General features: G+C 43.2%; 1 protein-coding gene across 1 annotated transcript in view; it reads left to right on the forward strand.

Moving 5' to 3' along the window:
* The first annotated feature begins 17,120 nt into the window (after positions 1-17,120).
* Positions 17,121-25,867, forward strand: part of LOC139386495 (zonadhesin-like) — a 29,102-nt gene continuing 20,355 nt past the window's right edge. The window contains exons 1-10 of the mRNA XM_071132063.1: positions 17,121-17,302; positions 17,606-17,646; positions 17,960-18,207; positions 22,623-23,178; positions 23,317-23,513; positions 23,606-23,986; positions 24,458-24,759; positions 24,965-25,230; positions 25,539-25,592; positions 25,692-25,829. Coding sequence (XP_070988164.1) covers positions 17,226-17,302; positions 17,606-17,646; positions 17,960-18,207; positions 22,623-23,178; positions 23,317-23,513; positions 23,606-23,986; positions 24,458-24,759; positions 24,965-25,230; positions 25,539-25,592; positions 25,692-25,829 — 2,260 coding nt within the window. The 5' untranslated portion in view covers positions 17,121-17,225. The remainder of the gene's footprint in view (positions 17,303-17,605; positions 17,647-17,959; positions 18,208-22,622; positions 23,179-23,316; positions 23,514-23,605; positions 23,987-24,457; positions 24,760-24,964; positions 25,231-25,538; positions 25,593-25,691; positions 25,830-25,867) is intronic.

Consider the following 25,867-nt stretch of genomic DNA (forward strand, 5'->3'; position numbering starts at 1 on the left):
GACTTTAAAACCGTTATGTTATGGATCCACTTTCACAGTTATGACAGGATCAAAAATAAATCTGCTGGTGCCTGGGTACAATATTTACCACTCGTAGTACGTAATAAGCGGCACAAGCCCTCATGTAAATATCGGCTCTTTTAAGCTCTGTTTGTTCAATTGCTAATAACCCATCCCCCAACCACCTGACTATATGTGATAAAGAGAAAATCTGAGGCCCGCACCTAACGCTAATCCGCAAATATATGAAATACGCTGTGGCTGCTATGAAAGTGAATTGTATTTACGTGTTATCAGGGGAGTATTCATTCCGCTGATTCTGTTGGAAAAAAGAAAATCAACATTTTAAAAGTGATCCTTTTTAGATGAAACTATACTAAATCTATTCATGTCACCAAATAATTGAAATGGCATTTTTTTTCCAGTTTCACTTACCTAGCTAACAAATGCAGCTAGCTAGTTTAGCCTACTCAAACACCCTGCTTAAACAGAGGAATGCTATGTTAGCTAGCTGGCTATGACTATTCAACACAACACTGGAACTCTTCCAAGTCAAGGTAAGCTTTCATAAACCGTATCATAACCGCTACACACAGCCTACATCGTTGTCACTATATTAGCTCAAAGTAACAGAATAGTCAACATACTGTAGCTAATAGAACTAACGTGTTAGTAAACCCACTACAATCATGCAGTAACATTACAGTGTACAGTCAGTAAGCAGTTTAGCACTTACACTGGCGGGTGTAATAAACTAGTGAAACTGTAGTCAAAACTGAACTGACAGATCTGTTAAGTCAAACATCAGTTACCTTGCCAGCTATATCAGTCAAACAAAGACTAAACAGTTCATGCTCTGCTTTCTTGTACAATGCTGAGAAAAAGCACAACATACACAGACAACAGCTGCCTGTCGACGAAGACCTAATAAAGCCTGCTGAAACAAACAGCCATAGACATGGACCAGGAGGCTAAATGGAAATTCAGATGGTATGAATGTATCACGACTCAGTGAAACATAAGATATTACAGTTTTTAATGTACTGTTGGTAGGATATACATGACCGTGGGCAAATTGTTTGTTTGATTATCAGTATTGTTTGTTAGTATATCGCAATGTGCAACACGCAATACTATTATGGCTCTATCCAGATGTTTTGCTTTGGCGTTTCTGATTTATTCTACAATTCAAACATGGCGATTATCCAAAACTCCCATTCCACTTACACCGAAAGAAGTGGACGGAAATCTTCACTTTCATATTGTGAACTTCAGCCATTACCAACTTTACCGGCACGTGATATTAACTTTCCTACGGGAACAGCTGAGCCGCTCGTGGAAGGTACACAGGAAACGCCGCAGCGTCGCTGACACCGGTGTTGACTCCAACAAGTTGCTTGTTACCTTCAGCTTGCTACTCTGTGGCGATGTACACCCCTGTCCTGGTCCAAACACCACAAAGCAAGCTAAACAACTATGCCCAAACTGTGGTAAGACCATAAGGAAGAATTCAAAAGCGGTGGCTTGTGACATTTGTGATTGGTTTGTTCACATAAAGTGTGGAGCTATCAACCCCTTGTCATATGATGAAGCTGTAAAGTCTCAAAGTAACATTTCGCTAGTTTGCAATGTATGCTGCTTAAATGCGGTGCCAAACAATGGGATGCTGGACACATGCAGGGATGATGAGTGCAATCTAGATGAGATAGTCGATGTATCAGCAGTGGGCACAGAAAATGACGTTTGACTGTTTCAATCGGAGAGGACTTCATTTTATTCATGTGAACGCACGGAGCCTGCTGCCGAAATTAGAGGAACTACTTGCTTCTAACACATGAGCTGCAGTAGTTACTGTGACTGAGACATGACTCGATGGGTCAATTGAGGATGATGAGGATGAGCTACCGGGTTATAGCATTCATAGAATTAACCGAAACCGTGGTGGCATGTGGTTTTTACTAGGAATGATGTGCATTTTAACCCTAGTTCAAATCTGAAAATGGATGGTCTTGAAGTTACATGGGTAGATATACTTCTTCCTACATGTCGTCCTATACTTGTTGGTGTGCGCTATCGGCCTCCCAAGCAGAATCATTTATATGATTTACTTGAATCGAATTGCTGTGATCACAATATATTTGCGGATAGCGAATTCATTCTGCTTGGCGATTTTAACACAAATGTGCAGTTATCACCCAAGAAGAATACACTAGTAAATGCCCTGTATACCTAATCAGTTATTTGGACTAAAAAAGTAACGTTGTTTAGAGGTCCTTGGAATTTTGGATTGGTCTCATGTACTAAACTGTGATGATGATGATCAAGCTTGGTATCTTTTTAAAGATTTATTTCTGTGCGCACTCGACTCTCTGTGTAAAGACGTGCGCTGAGAGTCGGGAAGCAAGTTCAGGAAGTGAGTGTTTTAATAAATAAACTGAACATAATACAAAACAAGGAACTCGAACAGCACACAGAAATGAAACAGAAACAGAAACGATGCCTGGGGAAGGAACCAAAGGGAGTGCCATGTATAGGGAAGGTAATCAGGGAAGTGATGGAGTCCAGGTGAGTCTGACGACACCCAGGTGCGCGTAACGATGGTGGCAGTTTTGCGCCATAATAAGCAGCCTGGTGACCTAGAGGCCGGAGAGGAAGCACATGTGACATTACCCCCTCACCGGCACGTGGCTCCAACCACAGGACTGCAACCAAAATGACGATCCCGGGGAACAGGAGTGGACCGATCATCACTGCTGAAGTGCGGGAAACCTGTCAGTCCAGCTGAAACATGGGAACATGGTGACCTAGAGTGCCAGAGAGAGCATACGTAGTGGTACCCCCTCCCCGGCGGGTTCGACTCCAGCCGCAGGACGCCAACCAAAGGGACGATCCCGGGTATCAGGAGCGGACTGGTCACCCCTGCTTAGGCGCGGGAACTTGTCGCCGGCTGGGGCGCGGGATCCTGACAGACCGGCTGAGGCAGGGGAGCCTGGTGATCTGGTTGAGGCATGAGAGCCTGACGAACCGGCTGAGGCAGGGGAGCCTGGCGATCTGTCTGATGCATGAGAGCCTTCAGCGGCTCCCTGACCCGACGTCATTTCCACCAAACAAAAACACAAAAAAACACTCCCTGATGCTTCCCTTAGGTGAGGAGTCATTCTGTAATGACGTGTGCTGAGAGTCGGGAAGCGAGTTCAGGGTGTCATGATCGTCATACGAATGAGACCAAGGCGCAGCGTGGTATACGTACATTCTAATTTATTAAAAGAATGAACACTCAACAAAACAAACCTTGAAGCTAATATGAATAGTGCAGACAGGCAACTAAACATAGAACAAGAACCCACAAACACAAAAGGGAAAATGGCTACCTAAATATGATCCCCAATCAGAGACAACGATAAACAGCTGCCTCTGATTGGGAACCATATCAGGCCACCATAGACATACAAATACCTAGACATACAAAACCCCTAGACATACAAAAACCCTAGACAATACAAAAATCAGCATATCCACCCTCGTCACACCCTGACCTAACCAAAATATAAAGAAAACAGAGATATCTAAGGTCAGAGCGTGACACAGAGAGTGAGTGTTTTAAAACTTTTTTGGGCTGAGATCCCGCTAACGGGATCGATATAACAACAGCCAGTGAAAGTGCAGGGCGCCAAATACGAACAACAGAAATCTCATAATTAAAATTCCTCAAACATACAAGTATTTTACACCATTTTAAAGATACACTTCTTGTTAATCCCACCACAGTATCCAATTTCAAAACGGCTTTATGATGAAAGCACCACAAACGATTATGTTAGGTGAGTGACTAGTCACAGAAAAACACAGCCATTTTTCCAGCCAAAGAGAGGAGTCACAAAAAGCAGAAATAGAGATAAATTAATCACTAACATTTGATGATCTTCATCAGATGACACTCATAGGACTTCATGTTACACAATACAGGTATGTTTTGTTTAGAACTTTCTCCTTCTCCGCTGTCATCAAAAAAGCTTTACCAAAAAAGCACACCATGCAATAATCTGAGTAAAGCACTCAGAGACCAAAACAACCCAAACAGATATCCTCCATGTTGTGTCGTCAACAGAAGTCAGAAATAGCATTATAAATATTCACTTACCTTTGATGATCTTCATCAGAATGCACTCCCAGGAATCCCAGTTCCACAATACATTTTTGTTTTGTTCGATAATGTCCATCATTTATGTCCAAATACCTCCTTTTTGTTTGTGCGTTTAGCCCAGTAATCAAATTCATGACGCGCGATCACTAGGTCCAGACGAAAAGTCAAACGATGTACAGAATCAATCTTTAGGATGTTTTTAACATAAATCTTCAATAATTTTCCAACCGGAGAATTCCTTTGTCTGGAGAATTGCAATGGAACTCAAGCTAACTCTTACGTGAACGCGCGTGGTCAGCTCATGCCTCTCTGGCAGACCTCTGACTCATTCCCCTCTCATTCGCCCCCACTTCACAGTAGAAGCATCAAACAAGGTTCTAAAGACTGGTGACATCTAGTGGAAGCCATGGGAAGTGCAATTTGACCCCATAGACACTGTGTATTCGATAGGCAAAGAGTTGAACATCTACAAACCTCAGATTTCCCACTTCCTGGTTGGATTTTTTCTCAGGTTTTTGCCTGCCAAATGAGTTCTGTTATACTCACAGACATCATTCAAACAGTTTTAGAAACGTCAGTGTGTTTTCTATCCAAATCGACTAATAATATGCATATATTAGCAACTGGGAATGAGCAGCAGACAGTTTACTCTGGGCACCTTATTCATCCAAGCTACTCAATATTGCCCCCAGCCATTACAAGTTAGTAGCAACCACCTAGCAGACCGGGTATGATAACTGCTGGTGGTGTAGGAGACCAGACTACAGAGAATAAGAGGGAGTTTACCCAAAAAGGCTTTGTATATGAACACATAAAAATGTATCTTTCTGCACATATAAAGTGAGGTCCAACCTACCATTTAGTACAATGTGCAATGGTGAGTGAGTGACTTGTCATTTGTAATAAAGCGCAAGGATGCATAATAAACAAAGTCCAGTCTCTGTAAGACGAAGGAGGTTGCATGCATATACACCAAGTCACCATAATCAATTACAGAGAGAAAAGTGGCCTGAACAAGCTTATTTCTAGCCATAAGCTGGAAGAAAGCCTTATTACAAAAATAAACACCACATTTCAATTTAAGCTTTGTCACAAAATAATCCACATGAACTTTAAAGGACAACTTGTCATCCAACCAAATACCTAGGTATTTGTAGGATGACACTTTTTCAATGGATAAGCCACCAGATGTGACAATGCTAACGTTCTCTGGCAGAGTTCTAGCTCTGGTAAAGATCATGAATTAATTTTTTTGTATATTAAAGACTAGTTTGAGACCATAAAGGGAGGCCTTTATGAATGTAAATTGTCCGGTGGCGATTTTTTTATGAATTGTTCAGCAGTCTAATGGCTTGGGGGTAGAAGCTGTAGAGGAGCCTTTTGGTCCTAGACTTGGCGCTCCGGTACCGCTTGCCGTGTGGTAGCAGAGAAAACAGTCTATAACTTGGGTGACTGGAGTCTCTGACAATGTTGCTTTTTATCAAGTCCATTAATGATGTAGTTTGCCACTGCCATAGCTGCAGTTGTGGTGCTGTGCCCTGATCTAAAGCCAGACTGAACCCCGCTCAATATGTTATTTTCGATTAAGAAGTTGTTTAACTGCGAGTTCACTAGGGATTCATAGACTTTCGCCAGGATAGGGAGTTTAAAGATAGGATAATAGTTATTAGCATCTGAGGGATCTCCACCCTTTAGCAGTGGAAGGACATAAGCTGATTTCCAAATGCTTGGTACTGAATTGGTCAAGAGATTCATGTTGAAAATGTGAGCCACAGGTTCAGTAATAATACCAGCTGCTATCTTTAAGAGGTAGGGATCCAGGTTGTCTGGACCTGTAGACTTTTTGGTGTCTATTGCCTTTAGTGCTTTATAGACCTCAGTATAAGAAACAGGCTCAAGGTTAAAATGGTTCACATGAGGGCCTGTATCATAGTTGACTGTAACAGAGCTTACATTAGAGGCCTGGGCCCCACCATTATCAAAAAATGAACCAGCAGATATGAAGTGCTTGTTAAAAAACCCTACAATATGGGCTTTATCCTTCACTTCATTAGAATCAATTACATGTTCAGGAAGGCCAGAGGATACATTAGAACCTGACTTGATTGGCTTCCAGAACTTGGTTGGGTTGTTTAGGTTCTCTGTGACTGCATTTAAATAGTAATCTGATTTGGACTTTCTGATCAATCCTGTGCATTTGTTTCTTAGTCCTCTGAAGGAGGCCCAGTCGACAGCAGCATTTGTATGTCTCGCTTGAGCCCAAGAGATATTTCTCTTTCTAATTAATTCTGCCAAGTTATCTGAACACCAGGGATTGCCCCTTCCACTGATTCAACATTTCTTCATAGGGGCATTCATATCCCAAATCGACACAAATTCCATATGAAAATAGTCCCAGGCAGTGTCAACATTGGGAATAAGACATACTCTGTCAATATTATGGTACAGATCATGTAAAAACGCTTGCGCATCAAACTGTCTAAAATCTCTTTTAAAAATATAACGGGGTTTGGCTTTGGTCACTTTTGTATTTCTAACACAAGCAATTGCACAGTGATCACTGACATCATTACAGAATATCTAGGTCGATGTGTATTTGTGAGGGGTATTCGTTAGAATAATGTCCAGTAGCGTTGATTTGTTAGGTGCTGTGGGATTTGGTCTTGTAGGCGCATTAATTAATTGAGCGAGATTCAGAGAGTCACACAGTTCTTTAAAAGAGTCCGATTCAGATGTAAGCATGTCCCAGTTCAAATCTCCTAAAATAATGAATTCGGGGTCATTTAGCTTGTGCAGGATATCAGAAAGAGAGTTAAGTGCGTCTCCGAAGCCGAGGGCTGAAGTCTTAGCTGACTACAGTGATGTGAGAGTCCTTATACATGTTCAACAAGCCACACCTGTTAATTGAAAGGGACTACCTCATGAAGCTGGTTGAGAAAATGCCAAGAGTGTGCAAAGCTGTCATCAAGGCAAATACTTATAGAGTTAGTGTTAAACAAATACATTTTCATTTGTTCAACACTTTTTTGGTTAGTACATGAGTCCATGTGTGTTTTGATGAATGTGTCCAAACTTTTGACTGGTACTGTAGCTCTTGACTATAGTCATCAGAGGGGAGTAAATGATGAATGGAAAGTGTCTGAGGTAGTCAGTTTCCAACAGAAGGAGTTTCAGAGCAGGGAGAGAGCACTACAAATGACAAGATCATGCAACCAACAGAAAAAGAGCAAACCATGGAACAGATCATGCTCCTCCAATGAAATGAAAACAAATATACCCAACATGCCATCTGCTGCGGCACTGCACACAGCCAGCCAGAAGGAACAAAACGGTCTATTCTGTGATAGTGCAGACCACAAATCAGAAAGCTGCCCTGACCAAAATATTGCTACACGCAAAGAGAAACTAATGAAAATGGGAAGATGCTTTGTTTGTTTAGGACAGAAACGCATAGCAAAAATCTGTAAAGTTTGTAGATAGAGGAAGTCAGAGAAGCTTCATACATGAAAACCTTATGAAGGGCCTGAAACTACCAGTAATCAGACAAGAGGGACTCACTCTTCACACGTTTGGTTCCTTTTCTCCAGTAACATCACAACACAGTGAAAGTAATCTTGGAGAATGTCTGGGACAAACAGCAGAGAATTTAATTAGAGGCAATTGAAACACCACAATGGGGCACAGCTATGACAGAGACGCCGGTTGCTTTAGAGAGCACCCTTTGGATGGTCGGTGCAGGGATCAGTGTACATGTCAAGTGTCGCCGAGTCAATATGCATGTTCTTCCCACTTGATGAAGACACACTAGTCTCCAAACAACTGCATGCATTATGGGAGTCTCTGGGTATCATAAGCGAGAAAACACTGAACCCAGAGGAAGACGAGGCTCTACAGAGGTTAGAGAGAACAACAACCTTCAAAGGTGGACGATACCATGTGGAGTTGCCATGGAAACAAGAAATGTCAGAACTATAGAATCGGACAACTATAGAATCGCCAAGAGACGGTTTGAAGGTCTGAAGAACAGACTGAAGAAGGATGTGACATTGTACAGCAGATACAATGAAGTAATAGAGGACTAATTACAACAGGATATGGCAGAGGATGTGTCCAAGGACAAAGCATCATGCGCAGACGACGTGAAATACTACTTACCTAACTATGCAGTACTCCGAGAGGTCAAGGTGACGACAAAACTGAAGTGGTGTATGATGAAGATGACTGTTCAACGCTCAATGACTGTCTACTCACAGGACCCAACCTGAATCGGCATCTTGTCAGCGTTCTGATAAAGTTCAGACTACATGAGATCACATTCATGGTAGACATCAAGAAGGCTTTCCTGCAGTTATCCCTAGCAGAGAGACAGAGACATGACACTATGAGATTCTTGTGGCTCACAGGCCCTCGAAGGGGAGAAAATGAAGAGGAGCTGCTCGTGCTGAGGATGAACAGAGTGGTATTTGGAGCTTCCCCAAGTCTAGTCTTGCATCGCAGCTACAATCAGGAAGCACCTGAAACAATATGAAAGGGAACAACCAGAAGTTGTAGAGACAGTGAGAGAGTCACTCTATGTAGATAACTTCATTGCAAGTTCACGCAATGTTGAAGAAGCTTACCCTGTGACAAACAACTGCAAAGTGAATGGTGTCTACTGCAGCCATGGACCTCTGCAAGTGGATGACCAACTCTCCTGAACTGAAAACAAAATGGGAGGAGAGTACGACAACTAACCACCCATTGGCGCTAGAAACACAAGGTGTCGTGCGGAAAGTTTTAAGTTTAGTGTGGAGACCGGGAACAGATGACTTTGTGTTTGACCTCAGGCCGCTACTGAGCATTCTAAGGCAAAAGGAAAACACAAAGAGAAGTGTTCTGCAGTTATCTGCACGCATCTTCGACCCTCTGGGCTTCCTGACTCCTTCACCATCAGGATCATGTGCATGTTCCAGGACATGTGGGAGAGGGGACTCAGCTGGGACGAAGAGTTGCCACCTGATCTGACTCGAGAATGGCAACAGTGGTAACCCAGTTACACCAGCTCGCCATACCAAGGTGGTACAGAACAGACATGCAGCCACAGAACAGCCACAAACTGAAACTACACATGTTCTGTGACGCAAGTGAAAGGGTTTATGATGCAGTAGCTTACCTGCAAGGTGAATCACAAGGTGGGTAAACAACAACAAGTCTAGTCGCATCCAAGTCCAGTGCAGCCCCACTCAAGAAAATGACGCTGCCACGCCTGGAGCTCATGGGAGCTGTGATTGGAACTACACTAGCAAACAGCCTACTGACCACACTGAAAATGGAACAAAAACAGATCAAAATGTGAACAGACGTATGCAGCTCAGCTCAGAAATTGAAACAGTTTGTCGCAAACAGATTGACAGAGATCCAATCCCTGACCAATCCAGAGTCATGGTCACATAATGAAGGGAAAACAAATCTAGCCAACCGCCCTACAAGAGTACAAACTGTTCGAAACTTGACACAGAGCCATCTACGGTGGAACGGACCCAGCATTCTGACATCACCCAATCAGTCGGAGGAGACTGATGACAACAAGGTTCCAGAAGAGGTGAATAGAGAACTCAAGAACTACTCAGTGTGGAAGGAAGACTGCAACAGTCCAACTTCACATTCAGAGAGCAGCACCCATGGGTTCTGCTCCGCAAGCACAGATACTCAGAAATGCTGATACAGTATCATCATGAGAAGATTATGTATTCTGGAGTAAGAGACACTGGCTCCTGGATCTTGCATGCTAGGCAGCTTGTCAAGAGCACAGCGGCAAGATCTACAGTCTGCAAGAGATTCAAGGCAAGAGCCAGAAAGCAGATCACTGCACCTTTACTAAAAGACAGAATAACTGAATCCCCACCGTTCAAAGTCAAAGGTGGGGATTTTGCAGGACTGCTCTACGTGAAAGAAAATAGTTCTGTGAAGGAGTCATACGTTGCGCAATTCACTTGTGCTGTAACCAGAGCAGTGCATTTGGAACTGGTCTCAGAACAGTCAACCGAGGCATTCCTGTTAGCTCTGAAAATATTAACCTCAAGGAGAGGATTATGCATGGTAATCTATTTGGACAATGTAAAAACGTTCAAATAGAGCTGATCAGGACTTTGAAGAGCTGTGGAAGGCAATCAAATAGCCCCAACCTGGAGGTTCATCGCTGAGCGAGCAGCCTGGTGGGGTGGATTCTGGTAAAGACTCATCAGGTCAGTTAAAACATGCCTGAGAAAGGTTTTTGGGAAAGATTTGCTCAACTTTGAAGAGATGTGCACAGTCCTGACAGAAGTTGAAGCTATCCTAAATTCTAGGCTTCTGACCTTCTTGCGCAATGAAGTGGATGAACCACAACCCCTGACAGCAGCACACTTCCTGGTGGGTAAAAGACTAAGCTCACTCAGCACCCAACGCTCAACAAGGAGGAAATGACACGAAGATGGAAATACAGGCAGAGACTTGTGACCAGCTTCTGGAACAGCTTGCAAAGAGACTACTTTCTGGATCTATTGTCAGCACACCGCTGTGACACAACACAGCCCACCCCACTGAATGTGGGTGATGTTGCACTCATTGGAGAAGATAGCACACCCAGACCAGCCTGGAAACTAGGGAAGATTGAGGAACTGTTTCCAGGCCGAGATGGCCTAGTTAGGTCATGTTCAGTTTGTACTACCTCAAGGACTTTGTTGAGAAGACCTATTCTGCTGATTTACTGCTTGGAGATTTAGATGAACATGGTTGGAGGATGTTGTAACTTTAATGGGTAACAGAGTTAATGTTTACAGTTCATTCATTGAGCTGTATCTAAAGATATTTAATTTTACAGTTATTTACATATGTAAGAGTAATTGTATTAGAATTCATGTGAGGGAGATTGAGAGAACTACGTGCATATTTCTATTGTAATGGTTAGTATTGGATTATGCTATTGACTGCAAGAACACGAATGCCTTGCGACAGGAAGTAAGCAAAACGAGAACGCGCCAGTTATGTACAAGGGACAAGTGATTATCCTGGCTTTCGCTAGCAACTTTCTTTTATTGTTTAATAGAATCTAATGTGGTCAAATGTAATGTGAACAAATATCATTACTAAAAAGAAGCTTTCATCCTACAACCGACATCCCGAGTCATTACATTGAAGATAGTTCTAATTCTATACTTTTGCCTGTTTGATTGCCTTACGGAGTGCATAACTGCACTGTTTGTATTCAACCATCTTCCCAGTCATCTTTTCGTGGTTAAATGTAGTGGTTTGCGCTTTCAGTTTTTCATCCGCTCATCAACTCACCTATCAGTCAGTTCATACCCAAGCTAGGGATGTACTCCCTCCGAACCATCTTGACACCTTCCTTACGCCCTAAAGTTTTTCATCCGCTCATCAACTCACCTATTAGTCAGTTCATACCCAAGCTAGGGATGTACTCCCTCCGAACCATCTTGACACCTTCCTTACGCCCTAAAGTTTTTCATCCGCTCATCAACTCACCTATTAGTCAGTTCATACCCAAGCTAGGGATGTACTCCCTCCGAACCATCTTGACACCTTCCTTACGCCCTAAAGTGTTTTAGGGGGAACCACTAATGGAGCCCCTTGGATGTTTTGATGCAGTTACACCTTGAATACCTCCAATCCGCTATGCGGATGTCAGCCAATGCGGGTTAACTCTTGATCTGATTGAATCCAGGCCTAAATTGTGGTTTGGTAATTAACACCAATGACCAATAGTTCTCATGCAAGTTGAACCCAGTTAAAAGAGAATGTTCTAGATTTAAAGTATCATGTTCTCTTGCTTAACTATTTTAACATGGTACTGTACTTTACAACCAACGATGTTTTGGCATGCAATAGCAACCAGTAGGGTACAAACTATTGCCAAGCCTCACAAAGATGCAGGAAAGTCTTCTGATATTTTCCCAGGGAGGACACTCCTATGATATGTAAATAATAGCTGATCAATCTGTTTAGAAATCGTGTTGGTCACTTCAACAAGACAGTTACTGTACCTGATATTCATTTTATTTATAGGGAGAAGTCTGAGAGAAAGAATCGTCCTTTCGACATGGTTGGATTTTAGATAATCAAATCTATGGAGGAGCTTGACTAATTCTTATACTGTACAGTCGAGCTAGTCTCTTATCACTTCTGAGACACCAACAAAGACATGCTATCAATGGGGCAATTTTAAGAATCCTGTCAATATTTGTTTAGGAACGTCTCTGTGTATTGACATACAGGACAGGGATCTGAGAATGTATCATAGTGACTAGATGAGACAATCACCTAACACCTCATCTGTCTGTCTTATCTCTCCTCTGCTTATACTTATGGTGTGGTGCTATCTGTTTGACACACTGTAAATACACTGAGTATACCAAATATTTAAGAATATCTTCCTAATATTGAGTTGCACCCCCACTTTGCCCTCAGAACAGCCTCAATTCGTTGGGGCATGGATTCTACAAGATGTCAAAAGGGTTCCACAGGGATGCTGGCCCATGTTGACTCTGATGCTTCCCACAGTTGTGTCAAGTTGACTGGAAGTCTTTTGGGTGGTGGACCATTATTAATACACACGGGTAAACTTTTGAGTGTGAATACCCAGCAGCATTGCAGTTCTTGACACAAACCAGAGCTCCTGGCAGCTACTACCATACCCTGTTCAAAAGCACTTAAATGTGTTGTCTTGCCCATTCACCCTCTGAATGGCACACATACACAATCCATGTCTCAATTTTTTCAAGGCTTAAAAGTACCTCTTTAACCAGTCTACTCCCCTTTTATCTACACTGATTGAAGTGTATTTAAGGGGACATCAATAAGGGATCATAGCTTTCCCCTGGATTCCCCTGGTCAGTCTATGTCATTGAAATGTTTTGTATACTCAGCGGTATGCTTTAGCAGGCACGGCATCGGAGCCTGGTTGAAGCTAGAAAGTATCAGGCCAGAATTTACACAATCCTGCTTGTAAACGTCTCAAGAGGACATTATAGATTGCACTTGCCTTCTGCCGTAAGGTTTTGGGTGCCAGCAGTGTTCCATTGGAATGAGCCATCTGAAGAGGCTGTCATTGTTGACACATGGAGTAGACTTAAAGACGTTATGGTTCAGCATGATGGAGTGTTTGTACAGGTTATTTTCAAAGGGAGAATAAAAAAAATGATTAAAAATTACACTAAGTAGGCTTTTGTAGTATGACAGGTGCAAACACTTGGTAAGACTGTTCATTGTGCATTGAATATTCATATGGACCTACATGTGAGCAAAATATATAAATATATCTAGAAATGTAATGAGACATAATGTGACCATAATGTTACATTGTTTACTGTAATTTTGTCCACATAAAATTCATGATTTCCAACAGTAACCTGCTTTTATTGCTTTCAACTTTTCAACCTGACCTGTTTCTGCTGTGGGCATATCGTCAACAGGGTTTTATTGATAATCCATTATTACATGTATATGGGAACGTATTATCAATCAGATACTAGTGCCATTATGGATTTCATATGACATATTTCTATAATTACAATTTCTATAATTGTTTATAACTGTTGGATCGTTGTAAGGTTATTCTGCTTCCCTTACGTTTGTAACAGGTACATTGTAATCTGTCTAATAGCAGGTCGGCATGATTTTAAAGGGCAGTGCCACCCTCTTTAAATAGATAAGAATACATAAATCAATAGATTAGTGTGGCATCATTGCTCACACACCATTCAGTGTGTGCGAAATAATATTTGCTTACATGCACTAATGTGATGAGGAGCATTTTAGTGCATGCCATGAACGCTCTCACATAATATTATCCCTCCTTGAGGTTACTTTACTTACTCTTACTTGACTTTACTTTGGTGAATGCACAAGGGTCATTCTTGAAATGCAGTGTAATTTAATCAGAAAACATGCAGAAGTCTTACACAGCAACACATCTAGTCGTATACATTGTAGAAGCTACTTGGGGCGAGCAAATTGGCTTGTCCCACTGTAGTGTTTAGAGGTGTAGTGACATGTTTTGGGGATTCAGAGATATCTATCAATTATTTTGATACTTGTTTTAAGCTTGACAGTGAGCAAAAGTATTTCATATATTGTATAGTCCAATATTAAAGATTTACTAATATAATGTGTGTACCTCAGTATTATGTGATTGGTGTTACCACCTAGAAAATTAATGATTACAAAGATATACAACGACCTTGAGCATTCTGTCCGGTGGCAAACTGTTATCTGGGAAGGGTTCTACATTAAAGAAGATTATTAGCTAGTATGTCATAAATTTGAGGATTTCATTGGTGTGTCTAAATCCACAGTGTCACTTGGTGTTAGTCAGTTTAAATAAAGGGAAATGGCAGTGTGGGCAAAATGATTCATCAAATCACTTTAGTAAAACATTTTTAAAGGATTGACCTTATATTTGAGCATTTGGGGCCTCCATTTCATAAAATCTTAATTGACCTGAAACGTGTCATTGGTGTTACTACTGCTACTGGTGGTACAATGCTATCATAATGGTCAAAATGATTTAAAGTCATTAAAATAGCAGTAGCCCCTGGATTACAGATTATCCAATTTAACGCCATCAGTCATAATAGTGACTTTTCCATATACACAAAATGGTTATTTCTCTCAACTTTTGTGCACAAATTGGTTTACATCTCTGTTAGTAAGCATTTGTCCTTTGCCAAGATAATCCATCCACCTGACAGGTGTGGCATATCAAAAAGATGATTAAACAGCATGATCATTACACAGGTGCACCTTGTGCTGGGGACAATAATTTGGCAGTTCGTCCAAACAGCCACAAAACTGCAAACCACGTGTAACCACGACAGGCCAGGACCTCCACATCGGGCTTCTTCACCTGCGGGATTGTCTGAGACCATCCACCGGACAGCTGATGAAACTGTGTGTTTGCACAACCAAAGAATTTCTGCTGCCAGAAACTGTCTCAGGGAAGCCCATCTCCGTTCTTGTTGTCCTACCCAGGATCTTGACTTGACTGCACTTCGCCATCGTAACCAACTTCTGTGAGCCAATGCTCACATTCGATGGCCACTGGCACGCTGTAGAAGTGTGCTCTACACGGGTGAATCCCAGTTTCAACTGTACCGGGCAGATGGCAGATGGCGTGTATGGAGTTGTGTGTGTGTGAGTGGTCTGCTGATGTCAACGTCGTGAACAAAGTGCCCCATGGTGGCGGTGAGGTTATGGCATGGGCAGGTATAAGCTACGGACAACGAACACAATTGCCTATTAATCGATGGCAATTTGAATGCCAGGAGATACCGCGAAGAGATCCTGAGGCCCATTGTTGTGCCATTCATCCGGAGCCATCACCTCATGTTTCAGCATGATAATGCATGGCCCCATGTCGCAAAGATCTGTACACAATTCCTGGAAGCTGAAAATATCCATGTTCTTCCATGGCCTACATACTCACCAGACATGTCATCCACAGCCGTATCAACTCTATGCGAAGGAGATGTGTTGCACTGCATGAGGCAAATGGTGGTCACACCAGATACTGACTGGTTTTCTGATCCAGTCCCCTACCTTTTTTAAGGTGTCTGTGACCAGTGAAATAGATTAGGGCCTAATGAATGTAGGTATGTACCTTCATTTTCAATACATTAACTCCATGATGCTGGTGGTAGTAACCATTGAGTAAATAACTATTAATTTCTATGACCGATGTGCTACGAAAGGTGGTTCTATGTTCTGCATGATATTCTTTTGCAATTATTGATTTAAATTACCCAGAAACCAGATTAATATTGATTGTAGAGGAAAAGGGAAAGTTCTCATTTCAAACAAAACTACCAAACTTGCTTGTCATTGAAAGTCAAAACACAGAATAGGTTTCTCAAAAATGTATCTGACTATTTTACTCTCTCTCTCTCTCTCTCTCTCTCTCTTTCTCTCTCTCTATCTCTCAGGGACCTGCACTGTCCACAGCGACTACCACAACAGCACCTTTGTCTGGGCAAACTTTCCCTGTACCTACATCCTGGCCCGGATGTGCTCGCCCTCTGAGACCCCCTGTCCTACTTCAGTGTGGATGTGAAGAACAAGCTGCGAGGGAACTCCTCCATGTCTGCTGTTCTGCAGGCCAACGTGGAGGTGGAGAACATCAGGGTCTCCCTACACAAGCGACAGAACCACCAGGTAATAGTGAGAACCACCGGGTCATAGTGAGTACAATATAGCTTGTTATTATAAAGTTTATTCACCATACAATGGGTTATAATAGTTTATAATAATCACCTTCACATATGATTTAGGCCTTTTACATTCCAACTGATCACATTGATGTTAGGTAATGTATCTAAACCCAGGCGGCAGGTAGCTTAGCGTTTAAGAGCATTGGGCCGGTAACCGAAAAGTTGCTTGTTTGAATCCCAAGTCTACTAGGTGAAAGTCTATCGCCTTGAGCAAGGCTCTTCATCCTAATTTCTCCTGTTTATCACTCTGGATGAGAGCGTCTGCTAAAGACTAAAAAGTAAAGCTCAATTTTACTGCCGGAAATTCACTCCCAGATCCTGGATTCACCCGATTTCTACCCTGTGTTGTCACTGAATAACAGAATAACTTTTTAACCAAGGAGGAAGTGTTATGCAGTGATACCAAGTTCAATAGAGTACATGCATTGTCTGTTCCTTTGCCTTATGATTCTTAGATGGGTCTAGCTAGCTCCTAAGAAGTGAAAAACAGTCTGGTTTCCTCATAATAAAACTGCTTTGTTTGATTATCAGCTATCTTTAATTAAAACACTAATCTTGTTACTGGGTTCTGACACCCTTTACAGTAACTATGTCTTAATCAATGTTGTCAACTCAATGTCTTTTTGACACCATACACTTGACCCCTCCCTTTCCTGTTTGCCCCTCCCCCTTTCCCTGCCCACTGCTCTGGGCCACCAGGACCCTTATAAAAGTCTGCACTCTTTCCCCTCCCTAGTCAGAATCAGAGTGACTCCAGTACTCCCCACTCTCTCTATATAGTGAGTGTAAAGAGTATTTTATCTTAGCCTCCATAAGGGAACACAACTAGAAGAACACCCATGCTAGGAGGCACCTACATTGGGTTGCTGGCTACAGCAGCCCTCCTCTCTCTGCTACAGGACGGGACTTACGGAAGGTGAGTCTCACTGTCATACTGTTGGTCTATTGATTAGCATCTAACGTACTCTTAGTTACTCTCTCTCTCTATGGCTGTGTCTTACTCTTTCAATTAAATGATTTACTGTCTTAACTATTATCATGTCAACATTAGTATAAATACTAAAAATGCTGAACTTTAGTTTGCAACTTGTTGTCGGATGCACCATGACATAGAGATTACAATGTCGATATGTCGATGTGTAGCCTAACAATAAAGTGTTTTACTTTGATATCAATTTCTCTCCCACTGTTTTGATTTGATCCGAATGTCTTCTTTCAGTGTTGAGGGTGACAGATCATCAGTTACAATGAGAGATGCAGGTATGAAACAGTATCAAATACAAATAATGCTAAGCATTGTTATGGGTTTTTTAAATTCTCAAACAACACAATGATTGCTGAAGGAGAAGTGGGATTTGTCAGAAGAACTAGCAACCTATTCATCAGTCTGACTTATAGGCTACACCTTTGTCTGGTTTTTATTAAGTGCAGTGTCATCACACCCCCAATTGCTACATTAACTTTGAACAAAAACTCACCTTTATTAAAGACCTAAACACAGAATAGTTTTTTTTTTAAACGACTACTTTAATTGACTATTCTCTCTCTTGTTCTCACTCTCGCTCTCTCGCAGGGACCTGCACTGTCCACAGCAACTTCCACTACAGCACCTTTGACTGGGCCAACTTCCGCTTCGTTGTCCCCTGTACCTACGTCCTGGCCCGGCTGTGCTCGTCCTCTGAGACCCCCCTGTCCCACTTCAGTGTGGAGGTGAAGAACGAGCAACGAGGGAACTCCTCTGTATCTCCTGTTCTGCAGGTCAATGTGGAGGTGGAGAACCTCAGGGTCTCCCTGCACAAGAGACAGAACCACCGGGTCATGGTGAGTACAACAGGTTATTATTATAAAGTTTATTCACTATAGCAAATCAAGTCAAATCAAATGTATTTATATAGCCTTTCGTACATCAGCTGATATCTCAAAGTGCTGTACAGAAACCCAGCCTAAAACCCCAAACAGCAAGCAATGCAGGTGTAGAAGCACGGTGGCTAGGAAAAACTCCCTAGAAAGGCCAAAACCTAGGAAGAAACCTAGAGAGGAACCAGGTTATGTGGGGTGTCCAGTCCTCTTCTGGCTGTGCCGGGTGGAGATTATAACAGAACATGGCCAAGATGTTCAAATGTTCATAAATGACCAGCATGGTCAAATAATAATAATCACAGGCAGAACAGTTGAAACTGGAGCAGCAGCACAGCCAGGTGGACTGGGGACAGCAAGGAGTCATCATGTCAGGTAGTCCTGAGGCATGGTCCTAGGGCTCAGGTCCTCCGAGAGAGAGAAAGAAAGAGAGAGAGAGAATTAGAGAGAGCATACTTAAATTCACACAGGACACCGGATAGGACAGGAGAAGTACTCCAGATATAACAAACTGACCCTAGCCCCCCGACACATAAACTACTGCAGCATAAATCCTGGAGGCTGAGACAGGGCCAAACAGGAAATATATAACCCCACCCACTTTGCCAAAGCACAGCCCCCACACCACTAGAGGGATATCTTCAACCACCGACTTAACATCCTGAGACAAGGCCGAGTATAGCCCACAAAGATCTCTGCCACGGCACAACCCAAGGGGGGGCGCCAACCCAGACAGGAAGATCACATCAGTGACTCAACCCACTTAAGTGAAGCATCCCTCCTAGGGACGGTATGAAAGAGCCCTAGTAAGCCAGTGACTCAGCCCCTGTAATAGGGTTAGAGGCAGAGAATCCCGGTGGAAAGAGGGGAACCGGCCAGGCAGAGACAACAAGGGCGGTTCGTTGCTCCAGAGCCTTTCCGTTCACCTTCACACTCTTGGGCCAGACTACACTCAATCATATGACCCACTGAAGAGATGCGTCTTCAGTAAAGACTTAAAGGTTGAGACCGAGTTTGTGTCTCTCACATGGGTAGGCAGACCATTCCATAAAAATGGAGCTCTATAGGAGAAAGCCCTGCCTCTAGCTGTTTGCTTAGAAATTCTAGGGACAATTAGGAGGCCTGCGTCTTGTGACCGTAGCGTACGTGTAGGTATGTACGGCAGGACCAAATCAGAGAGATAGGTAGGACCAAGCCCATGTAATGCTTTGTAGGTTAGCAGTAAAACCTTGAAATCAGCCCTTGCCTTGACAGGAAGCCAATAAAGGGAGGCTAGCACTGGAAAATATGATCACATTTTTTGGTTTGAGTCAGGATTCTAGCAGCCGTATTTAGCACTAACTGAAGTTTATTTAGTGCTTATCCGGGTAGCCGGGAAGGTAGAGCATTGCAGTAGTCTAACCTAGAAGTGACAAAAGCATGGATACATTTTTTTGCATCATTTTTGGACAGAAAGTTTCTGATTTTTGCAATGTTACGGAGATGGAAAAAAGCTGTCCTTGAGACAGTCTTGATATGTTCTTCAAAAGAGAGATCAGGGTCCAGAGTAACGCCGAGGTCCTTCACAGTTTTATTTGAGACGACTGTACAACCATTAAGATTAACTGTCAGCTTCAACAGAAGATCTCTTTGTTTCTTGGGACCAAGAACAAGCATCTCTGTTTTGTCCGAGTTTAAAAGTAGAAAGTTTGCAGCCATCCACTTCCTTATGTCTGAAACACATGCTTCTAGCGAGGGCAATTTTGGGGCTTCACCATGTTTCATTGAAATGTACAGCTGTGTGTCATCCGCATAGCAGTGAAAGTTAACATTATGTTTTCGAATGACATCCCCAAGAGGTAAAATATATAGTGAAAACAATAGTGGTCCTAAAACGGAACCTTGAGAAACACCGAAATTTACAGTTGATTTGTCAGAGGACAAACCATTCACAGAGACAAACTGATATCTTTCCGACAGATAAGATCAAAACCAGGCCAGAAGTTGTCCGTGTAGACCAATTTGGGTTTCCAATCTCTCCAAAAGAATGTGGTGATCGATGGTATCAAAAGCAGCACTAAGGTCTAGGAGCACGAAGACAGATGCAGAGCCTCGGTCGGATGCCATTAAAAGGTCATTTACCACCTTCACAAGTGCAGTCTTAGGGCTATGATGGGGTCTAAAACCAGACTGAAGCATTTCGTATACATTGATTGTATACGGAAGGCAGTGAGTTGCTGCGCAACAGCCTTTTCTAAATTTTTTGAGAGGAATGGAAGATTCGATATAGGCCGATAGTTTTTTATATTTTCTGGGTCAAGGGTTGGCTTTTTCAAGAGAGGCTTTATTACTGCCACTTTTAGTGAGTTTGGTACACATCCGGTGGATAGAGAGCCATTTATTATGTTCAATATAGGAGGGCCAAGCACAGGAAGCAGCTCTTTCAGTAGTTTAGTTGGAATAGGGTCCAGTGTGCAGCTTGAAGGTTTAGAGGCCATGATTATTTTCAGCATTGTGTCAAGAGATATAGTACTAAAACACATGAGTGTCTCTCTTGATCCTAGGTCCTGGTAGAGTTATGCTGACTCAGGACAACTGAGCTTTGAAGGAATACGCAGATTTAAAGAGGAGTCTGTAATTTGCTTTCTAATAATCATGATCTTTTCCTCAAAGAAGTTCATGAATGTATTACTGCTGAAGTGAAAGCCATGCTGCTTTTTAGTTAGCTTTGCGACAGTATCAAAAAGGAATTTCGGATTGTTCTTATTTTCCTCAATTAAGTTGGAAAAATAGGATGATCGAGCAGCAGTAAGGGCTCTTCGGTACTGCATGGTACTGTCTTTCCAAGCTAGTCGGAAGCCTTCCAGTTTGGTGTGGCGCCATTTCCGTTCCAATTTTCTGGAAGCTTGCTTCAGAGCTCGGGTATTTTCTGTATACCAGGGAGCTAGTTTCTTATGAGAAATGTTTTTAGTTTTTAGGGGTGCAACTGCATTTAGGGTATTGCGCAAGGTTAAATTGAGTTCAGTTAGGTGGTTAACTGATTTTTGTCCTCTGGCGTCCTTGGGTAGACAGAGGGAGTCTGGAAGGACATCAAGGAATCTTTGTGTTGTCTGTGAATTTATAGCACGACTTTTGATGTTCCTTGGTTGAGGTCTGAGCAGATTATTTGTTGCAATTGCAAACGTAATAAAATGGTGGTCCGATAGTCCAGGATTATGAGGAAAAACATTAAGATCCACAACATTTATACCATGGGACAAAACTAGGTCCAGAGTATGACTGTGACAGTGATTAGGTCCAGAGACATGTTGGACAAAACCCACTGAGTCGAAGATGGCTCCGAAAGCCTTTTGGAGTGGGTCTGTGGACTTTTCCATGTGAATATTAAAGTCACCAAAGATTAGAATATTTTCTGCTATGACTACAAGGTCCGATAGGAATTCAGGGAACTCAATGAGGAACGCTGTATATGGCCCAGGAGGCATGTATACAGTAGCTATAAAAAAGTGATTGAGTAGGCTGCATAGATTTCATGACTAGAAGCACAAAAGACGAAAACGTAATTTTTTTTTGTAAATTGAAATTAGCTATCGTATATGTTAGCAACACCTCCACCTTTGGTCACTAGTGTAGCCAGGAGGTGAGGCCTCCTTTAACACAGTAAATTCATCAGGCTTAAGCCATGTTTCAGTCAGGCCAATCACATCAAGATTATGATCAGTTCATTGACTATAATTGCCTTTGAAGTAAGGGATCTAACATTAAGTAGCCCTATTTCGAGATGTGAGGTATCATGATCTCTTTCAATAATGACAGGAATGGAGGAGGTCTTTATCCTAGTGAGATTGCTAAGGCGAACACTGCCATGTTTAGTTTTGCCCAACCTAGGTTGAGGCACAGACACGATCTCAATGGGGATAGCTGAGCTGACTACACTGACTGTGCTCCTGGGTTATAATGGTTTATTGGTTCTACTCACTTTCACATATGATTTAGGCCTTTCACATTCCAACTGACCACATTGATGTTAGGTAATGTATCTAGACCCAGGAAAATGTGCTATTTGTAATTGAGTCATTGTAAATTCACTGCATAATAGTGCTGAACTTAGTTACTCACTGGGTCTAAAAGTTCATATACTGTATCTGCCATGAACTGATAAACTGAAAAAGTATTTACTACAGTACAACAAAGTTCAGAGTTGGTTATACAATGATGTACAAGAATATGAAACCTTATCAGATTTTTGAAAGTTATATGGGACATAAGAGGGTTAGTATTTTGTCCCCTATTCCAAAGTATCGAACACATTGATCCAGCAAATGTTTACTGCATGCTACAGTAAGAACGGCAAAGAAAGACCAGTCTTTCAAGTAAATCAATCTTTATCCTGTTTTCAGGTCAACGGCATTTGGAAGAAACTCCCCCTGAGCCTCAACGGTGGCACCATCAACATCCGAGGCAATGCGGCTTCCGTCGTTCTGGAGACTAACTTCAACCTTTTTGTATCCTATGATGACTCCTGTGCCGTCCATATCACCATCCCCGCCTCGTATTCCGGTAAAGTCTGCGGCATGTGCGGGAACTTCAACCACCTGAGAGACGATGATTACCACACGGCTGACGGTTCTGAGGCTTCAACCGCTGCCACGTTCGGCCAGAGCTGGCAGAGCCAGAAGGCCTGTCAGTCAACCGTTGTCCCCAATGAGTGTCCCCCTATGGAGGAGGCAGAGTACGCTAGCGAGCCCTACTGTGGGTCCCTGGTCTCCAGGCACGGGCCCTTCGCAGAATGCCAGTCTGTCCTGGGAGCCGAGAGCTACTTCCGGAGCTGTGTGGCGGGGATGTGTGGAGCAGGTGGTGGCCTCGAGGTGCTGTGTGAGGCCCTGCAGTCCTATGCTGATATGTGCCTCAAGGCCGGGGGGCCTGTACCTGCCTGGAGGAACTCGACTATGTGTCGTAAGTTGTTTTATGGTTTCCTATTTTGATTACTAACCTTCCTGCTGTAATTAACTATTGAAGTTGGAAACAACTTGATGATGGTGATAGCCTTCCAGACATTTGACTAAATTCTCTGTCCTTTCTTTCCCGCCCAAGCCCTGGAGTGTGGAGCGAACAGCCATTACAACGCCTGTGCCGAGGGCTGCCCTGAGGCCTGCTCCGTCATGGACACCCAAGGGGCGTGTGGAAGCTGTGAGGAAAGGTGTGAGTGCAACCCCGGCTTCAAGCTCAGTGGGGGGAGGTGTGTCTCTGCAGAGGACTGTGGCTGCTGGATGAATGGAGTGCACTATGAGGTAAGGAATAGATTTAGGTTGATAGCAAAATATCAACACAGACAGACATTAAGAAAAACACATACACATCTCTTTTCTTCACCCTTTTCCAGAAAGGAGCGACGTTCATGGACGGTGAATGTGATCGCGTGTGCCAGTGTATGGGCGGGGGCGGACTCCAGTGTTCTGCTTCCTCCTGCGCGGACGACGAGGTGTGCAAGGTCAAAGAGGGGGTCAAGGGTTGCTTCCCCTCCAGCCCGGCCATCTGCCGCATCTACGGAGACCCCCACTACATCACCTTTGATGGCAAGGCATACACCTTCCAGGGGGGCTGCAGCTACACCCTGGCCAAGACGTGCGGCGGACACACACCCATCCAGTTCTCAGTGACGGGCCAGAACTGGAACCCGGGGAGCGAGAGCAGTGCTAAGCTGGCCGCTGTGGTTCTGGAGACCAAGGGTCTGCATTTGAAGATAGATAACTACAGCGTTACTGTAAGAATGAAAACTACGACATTTTGAAATAATCTTTCTTTACTTGTGCAGAGACTTTTTCCTACTTTGCCAGTTTTGCCTTTTGCCTTCAGAACCTTCAATAATCAGCTCTGGGTGTGCGGTAGATCCTACCTATTATTTACTTGTGACATTAGCATGCATTGCTGACCCACTTGACCTTGCACTCCTATAAACCCCCTCCCCACTTCCCTGTATTGCTTTGGTACAACAGTTCAAAGGAACTATGTAGAGAATTAGAGAATCTAACTATGTCTATCCCTTATATGTTTCGATTTGTATTTGCAACTGTTCAGTGTACTTTAGTTTCTACAATTTGTCCAATGAGACAGTGGAGACATACTCTATTCCACACAAAAATTATATTTAATTTAGTTCAGTTCTACTTTCATCTATTTTACTTGGCTCCACTCTACCTTACTCTGCCCTACCCTTCCCTACTCTCCACTGCAGGTGAACCATGTTTGGCAGAGTCTTCCTATTGCAGTAAACGGCTCATACGGCGAGGTGAAGCTGTACAAGAAGAAGCAGTACACTGTCATGGAGACGACCTTTGGCCTCCAGATGCTGCTGGACGATCATCACAGGCTCTTCCTGCAGCTGGACGAGCGCTACAAGGGTGAGATGTGCGGCCTCTGTGGTACCTACTCCAACGACCAGGGGGATGACTTCCTGACCCCAAACGGCACCAAACCCGAGACCAATGAGGTCACGTTCGCCAACAGCTGGAGAGTGAAGAGTCCGGAGGACGATCGGTGAGTGGGTTGGATGTTTTGAACCATAACGGTAACATACTGTACGGTACATTATGTTACTGTTATGTTTGTAGTGGATGAGTGTATCCAGCCATTAACTGAAAAATGCAGAACTGTCATTGTATCCTCAACCCTAATCTTTGAATATATCAATAAATCCAATACATAACACCATTGATCTCCTCTCCGTTCCCCTCTTCTCTAGATGTGTTGCTTCCCCACCTGCCCCCCAACCATGTGACTCCCATTTGGACAACCAGGGCTACCAGGAGTGTTCCAAGCTGCTGCGTGACACTTTCAAGCCCTGCCACCCATTTGTCCACCCCACATCCTACATAGACAGCTGTATGTCTGACCACTGTGCTTCCGGCGGGGACATGCATGTGACATGCTACTCCCTGAAGTCCTACGTGACCGCCTGTCAGGTGGCCAGTGTTTCCTTGCCCCCCTGGTTTAATGACACCGCCTGTGGTGAGTGTGATATGGTATGGTTGTTCTCGTAATGATGATGATGCTGCTGCTGAACACAGTACTATGATTGTAGGGTGGTTGGCTCACCCCATCCATCATCAAACACTTTGGTTGTTTCTGTAGTCTTCAACTTGGATCCTTCATTCCTTCCTCCATTCATCTTTTCCTTCCACTCTTGCATCCCTTATTCCTGCCCTCTTTTTCCTCCCCTCCTCCCTCCTTCTCTTACTTTCCCCTTCCTACCATCCACCTGAGGCTTGTCTAATGTGTTCCTGTGAAAAACCCTGCTGTCTGTCTTATAATTGCAGATAGCCTACCTGGCCCTCCCACAAAACCACCAGTTACTACACCTGACAAAATATGTAAGAACGTTGACCACATGCTTTTCCAATGGCAGCATTTCCATTTCTTTGATACCAGCTGATTCATTTGGTGACTGAGTTTTCTATGGCATCCTACAGTTTGTCCTCTAGACTGCAACTTTGACAACAGCGAGTGTGGGTGGGAGCAAATTGTTCAGGACAGTTTTGATTGGAGAAGACAGAGAGGCCCAACCCCGTCTGACCTCACAGGGCCAACCCAGGACCATACCACAGGAGGTGAGAGGTTACGAGGTCACATGGTTGTGCCCCCCCCC

Source organism: Oncorhynchus clarkii, chromosome 28 (genome assembly GCF_045791955.1).
Source record: "Oncorhynchus clarkii lewisi isolate Uvic-CL-2024 chromosome 28, UVic_Ocla_1.0, whole genome shotgun sequence".
Taxonomy (NCBI): domain Eukaryota; kingdom Metazoa; phylum Chordata; class Actinopteri; order Salmoniformes; family Salmonidae; genus Oncorhynchus; species Oncorhynchus clarkii.